This window comes from Chrysochloris asiatica, unplaced genomic scaffold, assembly GCF_000296735.1.
Source record: "Chrysochloris asiatica unplaced genomic scaffold, ChrAsi1.0 scaffold00129, whole genome shotgun sequence".
In the NCBI taxonomy this organism is placed as follows: Eukaryota; Metazoa; Chordata; class Mammalia; order Afrosoricida; family Chrysochloridae; genus Chrysochloris; species Chrysochloris asiatica.
The window spans coordinates 9,443,445-9,451,381 of record NW_006408647.1 but is presented as its reverse complement, the minus strand read 5'-3'; the positions used below and the strand labels follow the sequence as shown (position 1 = coordinate 9,451,381).

The window sequence follows — 7,937 nt, the reverse complement described above, 5'->3', positions numbered from 1 at the left end:
TATATGTTGTTAAGTACCTTCAAGTCAGTTCAGACTCATAGAGACCCTGTACAGGATTTCTGAGGCTTTAAATCTTTGTGGAAGCAGAAAGACTCATCTTTCTTCCACAGATCAGCTGGTGGCCTTGAACACTGGACCTTGTGGTTCATAGTCCACAGCTTATCATATGGAATCACCGTGCTCCCTGTAAATATATGTGTGTGTGTGTGTGTGCTTCTGCTGTGGCACTGTAGGATCAGCACTAGCCTGTGAACCACAAGGTTGGCTGCTCCTTGGAAACCATATATAGCACTGCTATGAGTTGGAGTGTATGTATGTATACATACATATATATACACACACACACACACAAATATATATATATATATATATATATATATATATATATTGTTGCTGTTAAGTGTCATTGAGTTGGTTCCGATCCTAGAGACTCTGTACAAGGTACAAGGAGCGTTGGTAGTGTAGTGGTTATGAGTCATGCTGCTAATCACAAGGTCAGCAGTTCAAAACTACCAGCAGTATCGTGGGAGAAATATGAGGCTTTCTGTTCTCGTAAAGATTTACAGCCTTGGAAATGCTACACAGGGTCCCTATGAGTCGAAATTGACTTCACAGCACACAATCAACACCACCACAAGGTTTCTGAAGAGCCACTAGTGAGCTTGAATCTCCAATCTTGGGAATTAAACTGACTCTGCAGTCCAGTGCATTAACCTACAGTACCACACCATATATAAACAGATGTTTACAATGAAAAGACAAACTATATAATTTTTTAAAACCTGGCAAAGGACTTGAGCAGACACTTCACCAACAAGGACAAGAAGCACATTAAAAGACACTCAAATGTCATTAGCTATTGTTCTTAAGTGTGCTGAGTTGGTTTCAACTCACAGCAACGCTATATAAGGTGTCCAATGAACAGGTGGTGGGTTTGAACCACCAACGACGCATTTCACAGTCCAGTGCTGATTCTACAGTGCCACACATGGAGTGCTTATTAGCCATTAGGAAGATACAGACCAAAACCACAATGAGATATCAACTCACCCCTATTAGAAGGCCACTGGCTAAAATTTTTTTTAAAAAGGAAAGCAACAGATGTTATGGGGTTGTATAGAGAGTGGAAACTTAACCATTGCTGGTAGGTAAGTAAATGTTACAGTGCCTACTGTAGAAAACAATTAAATGTTTCCATAAAAGTTCATCGTAGTACTACTATGTTGTTTTTTGTCAAGAACTGTCAAGTCAGTTTTGACCCATAGGGACTCTGTATAGGGTTGCTGAGGAGAGACTGGTGAGCTTGAACCCTGAACTTATTGTTCCAACTGACTTTGCATCCAGGTCATTAACCCACTGTGCTACCCTGCAATCCCAATGCTGGGTATATATCCAAATGACATAAAAGCAGGAATGCACACAGAAATCTGTACATTAATGTTAAATGTAGTAATTTCACAAAACCAAAATGTGGAACAAACTAAAATGTCCATCAAGAAATTAATGAATTTTTAAAGAGTGGTATGTGCATACAATGGAATATTAGCTATAAATAGAAATGAAGACTTGATGCATACACATGAATGAACCTTGAAAAATATGATGAACATAAAAAAACAAAAGTCATGAAACGTCAAATACCATATGATTTCATTTAAATAAAATAAGCAAATATATAGAAACCAAGGAGCTCTGGTAGTGTAGTGGGTTAGGCGTTGAGCTGCTAACTAAAAGGTAGAATCTGCCAACTGCTCCTGTGGAGAAAGATGAGGCTTTCTACTCCTACAAAGATTTACAGCCTTGGAAACCCTACACGGGGTCACAATGAGTTGGAACTTATTTGATGGCATACAACCACCATCCACTACCATAGAAACCAAAGATTAGCGGTTATCAGGAGCGCGATAGAAGCAGAACATGGGGGAGGCAGGTGGGAGGGTTACTTAGGAAGCACTGAGTTTATGCTAATGGTGGTGGGCCAATTTGGCCATACAAAATGGTAAATGTAATCAGTGCCAGTGAATTATGCAAGTAAAAATACTGAATTAGTGAATATTTTGTTGTGTATATTTTGACACAAATAAATAAGAAAGGATAAAAAAATAAAACTGTTAAATACTTTAAATACTATAACTTTGGGACATAAATCTCAAAACATGTACACTTAATCCAATTAAGACAAATTCTTAGTAGCAAGCTAATATATATATATTTAATGATATAGAGGATTAAAAGAACAAAGTGTAATTTCTAAACATAAAATTATATTATTAAATTAGAAAAAAAATCAATGTTAAGAGCTTATGTCCATAGCTGAGGAGAAAGTTTACTTAGAAAAGTAGAAGACAGATATAAAGCAATTACACAGAATGTAACACATTTATGTAACACATAAAAAGAAAGAAATGAAAAATACAAAATAGTGTTTAAGAGACATAGAGAAGATAATGCGGAGTTTTAACAAGCATTTAATTTGAATTTCTGGACAAAAACTTCCCAGAATTTTGAAGAAAGACACATCTCTAGAAGCATACAAAAAGAGCACACTCTTTGATTCATTTCAAAAATAACACGTAGAATTAAATAAAGCTGGCTTCTACACAGCAACAACAAAAACTGTCAAACAATGAAGTAATATCACCAAACTGCTACGAGAAAATAACTGTCAACCTAGAATTGCTAAATGTTAGGAGTTTTGGTGTGGCACTGTGAGTTAATTCACTGGACTGCAAAGTCAGTTTGAACTGCAAGGTCAGCAGTTCAAGCTCACCAGTCACTCCTTGGAAATCCTATCTATACAGGGTCACTATGGGTTGGAACTGATTCAACAGCACTTAACAACAACAACAAAACTAATGAAACGATTTTCCAAGATCAAGTGAAAATAATACATATGTGTATATACATAAACAATAATGTATCCAATTTACTAGTGGATGTGTATGTATTTGTATAATAAAATTAAGTCTCTAAGATATACTTCAGCAAGAAGGAAAATGGAAAAATATAGAAGCTAATAAGGTTTGAGATAAAAGAAAGCACATTAAAAAGAAATTCATTAATAGAAATTATGTATCAAGAAGACCTAGTGGCACAGTAGTTAAAGCACCAGGCTGATAACTAAAAGGTCAGTGGTTCGAATCCTCTATCTACTCCATGGAAGAAAGATGTGGCAGTTTACTCCCATTAAGAATACAACCTTGAAAACACTGTAGGCCAGTTTTATTTAAATAGGGTTGTTATGAATAGAAATCCACTGGATGGCAGTGGGTTTGTTTTTTGGCCAAGACGTCTTATAAAATTATAGTAGTATTGGTTAAGATATCAAACAGATCAACAGATCAGACTAGAACATAGTCATTAATAGAGGAAAAAATTGACATTATATATCAAAAAGCAAAGTGTAAACTATTGAGTAAATGGTACTGGGACAAGTGATTATTTCATATGGATGAAATATGATATCAGATATCTACTTCATACTTTACTCAAAAATTAATTGCAGGTGGGATAGAGAATTAATATGTTTTAGAGAAAATAACTTTAATATTATAGAAAAATATATTTATAATCTTCTTGTTGTGATGTGCTATTAAATCTGTTCCAACTCTTAGCAACTCTGTATAGGGTTTCCAATGAGCAGTTTGTGGGTTTGAACAAACTGCTCATTGTGGGTTTGAACAAACTGCTATAATATTAATAAATTAATATTTATAAATTTACAATTTACAATGAGCAGAATATATTAGAAAAAACATGGTTTGTTTTTTTTTACTATAAAGAAAAACACTAATAAAATTACGTTCAATAAAAGATAGCATTAAAAAGTTAAAGAAAAAATATCACAAATATATAGTGTTGGCACAGTAGGTTAAGTGTTGGACTACTAATGGAAATAAAGGTTGGAAGTTCTGACACACCAGCCACCTCATGAGAGAAAGATGAGGCTGAATGCTTATATAGACTTACAGCCTCAACACTTAGGGAGCAGTGCTACTCTGTCCTGTGAGTTTGTTATAAAGTCAACAAAGGATCAATATCTGAAATGTATTTTTAAGCACCTTCATATAACAAAAGTATTCAATAGGAAAACTGGCAAAGGATATAAACTAGCAATTTATAGACACATAAGCAAATGTAACTGCTCTCACATTGAATAATGATGGAAATAAAAATTAGTATTATAGTGAAATACCATTCCATATCTATTTTAAAATATAAGTTAGGTAATGGCAATTGTTATCAAATATGTGGAGAAATGAGAAGCTGTATCCAATGATGGTAAAAAGATAAACTGATAAAAATCACTTTGGTGACCCATCAGATAATATCTATTAAAGTTGAAGATGTGCAGATGCTACAGTCCAGCAATTCCACTGCTGGGTGAATATACTGAAGAAACCCTCACATATGTTGTATGACTGGTAACAATAAAAGCTTCATCTACACCTGTAGGGTTTTAATTAGATTAAGAAAATAAACAATGATCTGAAGTAAAATTTACAAAATATCATTCTTACATTTCTTAGCTGGCATAATGACAATGTCACAGTTGTGTCATCTAAAAGGGAGCTTCGATCTCGACCTTGCCCAAAGCTCTCACCATCTTCAAAGACTAAGCTAAAAAGAGATGGAAAAAATAAGTATTTTCAGTATTAAACAAAATATAATTTATTTTTTCTTCTAGAACTAAGCTATTGCCATCAATCCCTTAATCAAAGGGAAAAAGTAATGTTCACACTAAATGGTAATAAAAAATGTAACTGCTGCTTGAGATTTCTCCAAACAAGTTTAATTTCTAGAAATGACTTAGTATGAATAAGGTATATAACTATAAAGCATTTTATGAGGAAAAAAAGAGTAATTTACTATTCTTTGCTAAAATTACACTCATAAATATTGAAATGTGATGCTAAGAAACTTTATATGGCTGAAAAATAATGTGAAGAAACAAAAGTCATAACGGATGGTACCTGCTCAGGAAAAGGAGTATTGAATAAGAAATGCATGAAATATATTTAAAATTTTAGAGAATCATTTTTGAGAATATATATCCTGGTGTGGTACTGTAAGATAATGCACAGAACCACAGACTGATTTGAACTGCAATGTCAGCAGTTCAAACTCACCAGAACTGACTCAATGGCACTTAACAAAAACTTATCTCTTAAACAATTTCTTCTTGAAGTTTTTATCATCTTATTTTCTGATTTTCTTTTTAAGTCAATGTATGAGCAGTATAAAGTTAATATTTAAATGTCAGTTTAAGAAGAAAAGATGTGGTAGCATAATGCAAACATTCAATTAAAAAAACTACAACATGTAAAGAAAAAAAGAAAAAAAATGAACAGATGAGTCTATAGCTACCTACAATGAATATATCTAAGTCTTAAAATCTAAAATGAAAACTTGTAAGCATTGTTGAATGCTCAAGAAATACAGGTTCATATGCTTATGAAGAACTATAAATAGCAATGCTATAGCATTAACTTTGGTCCTAGGATTTGTACAGCTTGTCACTTTCCAGTATATATCCTTTTCAATAGTACCGCAAGGAGTCCTGGTGTGGTGCTGTGGGTTAATGCGTCAGACTGCAAAGCTGTATGAATTGCAAGGTTGGCAGTTCAAGCTCACCAGCTGCTCCTCGGAAACCTTTAAAGGTTCGCTATGTGTCGGAATCGACTCGACAGAACTTTACAACAACAACAACATAATACTGCAAATTTCTTCTCAAAAGTAACTTAATATATGGTGATCTCTAAAACATACAACCAGGTCACATTTATAAATATATCTCAAAATAAGAAATAATTCTTTATATTAGAAATCCTAGTTGTTTCATTAAGTCTCCCAAATATTACTGTTTTGTCTGATTTGCACACTTTTCATCTTTTTAACAACTATTGTTAAGACAGATAGATGTTCCCTACGAACTTTAGCTTAAATAGAACATTAAGCAAATTATTTATTAAACATAATACTTATTCAAAACTAACAAAAATATATACAGGAACTCTTCCATTATAAATTCTGACTAAGTGCATATATTGCTGACTTCCAGTTGTTTCCAAAACCACTTAGTTAGAATGTGTATACACACACACAAAAAAAATCCTAAGTTGCTTTTGCTTTGGTTTGCTTTTTAATGTTATTATCATATTCTTATTTCCAAGATAAATTTTTTTGCCTTACTTAGGGAGTGTACAGACTGGGGGTTTAGGTCGAATGATTTCTTTGTTGACAAGCTCTTTCTCCAAGTCACCTCCGGCCAAACACCAAAGGTAATATACTTCTTCAATAGATCTTTCGGACAGGTAATCACTGTTGATATCTATTAACAGAAAGTTAAAAGAATAAAGTTATCATACTTCCTATTTTTATTTAATCAGATAGTAATAGAAAAAGAAGCAAGAAAATCTAAAGAACAAAGCAAGTTTCCTTTGGAATTTCATACTATAAATTGCACAGAAAGTGAGATGTATTCATTTAATATATGTTCAGTTTGTTTGAGAAAAAGAGAAATAAGGTATTTATTTATATAAAAATACAAATGGAAGAACCATAATAAATAGCAATGATAAAGCATTAGCTTTGGCCCTAGGGTTTGTACAGCTTGTCACTTTCCAGTTTATAGTATGATTCCCTCTTCTATAGTACTGCAAATTTCTATAGCACTGCAAATAGTTTTTCATCGGGTTTTATGTGCATTTACTATATTAGAACAGAGGGGGGACGTCATGATCCTAGCAGTTGATTCAATTACATTCAAGTAATTTTTACCAGGTTTTATGCTCAAATTGTAGGCAACATAAAACCATTTTTTTAATTTTTAAAGTGTTTGCTTTTCTGAATTGTAGGTAAGTGTCTTTGGATTTGACATGATGCCTTTATAAACTATCATTAAATTGATGATTAAAAGGATATGAGTTAAAATCTGTTAAATGATAAGAACTAGAATGAATTCCTCAAAAATAAAGTGGATAAAAGAACGATGTAATTTATTTATATAATGAGCAAAAATGTATTTAAAGTGTTGCTGTTAGGTGCTGGCAGTTGTTCTGACTCATAGTGACCTGATATACAACAGAAGGAAGCAAGGCCCAGCCCTGCACCATCTTCTCAACTGCTGTTTGAACCCACTATTGCAGCCACTGTACCAATACAGGTATCTCATTGGGAGTCTTCCTCTTCTTTGTTGACTCTTGACTTTACCAAGCATGATGTTCTTCTCCAAGGACTGTTGCCTCCTGGTAATGTGTCCAAAGTATGTGAGACCAAGTCTCGCCATCCTTGCATCTATAGAGTATTTTGGTTGTTCTCAAAATGTAATTGCGCATAAAAACAACCCCAATTTAAAATTGGATACACAACTTGATGGCACCCAACAACAACATAGAATATTTCAGGCACAGTGGTGGTTTAATGGTAGTATTTTTTTTTTCTCCACGTGAGAGACCCAAGTTTGATTCCCAGTCAATGTACATCATGCACAATCATCACTTATCTGTCATTGGAGACATGTCTGTTGCTATAATGCTGAACAGGTTTCAGCAGAGCTTCTAAACTAAGACAAACTAGAAAAAATGGCCTATCAATCTATCTCCCAAAAGTCAGCCATCAAAAACCCTACAGTCTGATTCACAACTAATCAAGAAGATGGTGTAGAATGAGGCAACATTTTGTTCCATTGCACATGGGCTCACCACAAGTTGATGGTCAACTTGATGAGATCTAGTAACAGCAACAACATACACTATTTTAGTGATATAAACACAGATTCAGTTTTAAATTGAATATATTTTCCTTGTCTGTCTTTACTTTTTAAAAACTAATTTAGCAGAGTCAGTGACAAAGCCACAGATGACTAGAGTGGAGAGTGAAGTTTCCAGCTGATAAGAACAGAGGGCATATGCACAAGAACACCACAATTGTAGATA

The 7,937-nt window shown here is 33.6% G+C and overlaps 1 protein-coding gene across 3 annotated transcripts in view; it reads right to left on the bottom strand.

Moving 5' to 3' along the window:
• The window catches only part of TBCK (TBC1 domain containing kinase), a 343,431-nt gene that overhangs the window by 250,149 nt on the left and 85,345 nt on the right, over window positions 1–7,937 (bottom strand). For all 3 annotated transcript variants that reach the window (XM_006869331.1, XM_006869332.1, XM_006869333.1), the window contains 2 exons: window positions 6,193–6,331; window positions 4,521–4,620 (listed from right to left, as the gene is read on the bottom strand). In XM_006869331.1, the coding sequence (XP_006869393.1) occupies window positions 4,521–4,620; window positions 6,193–6,331 (239 nt within the window). The remainder of the gene's footprint in view (window positions 1–4,520; window positions 4,621–6,192; window positions 6,332–7,937) is intronic.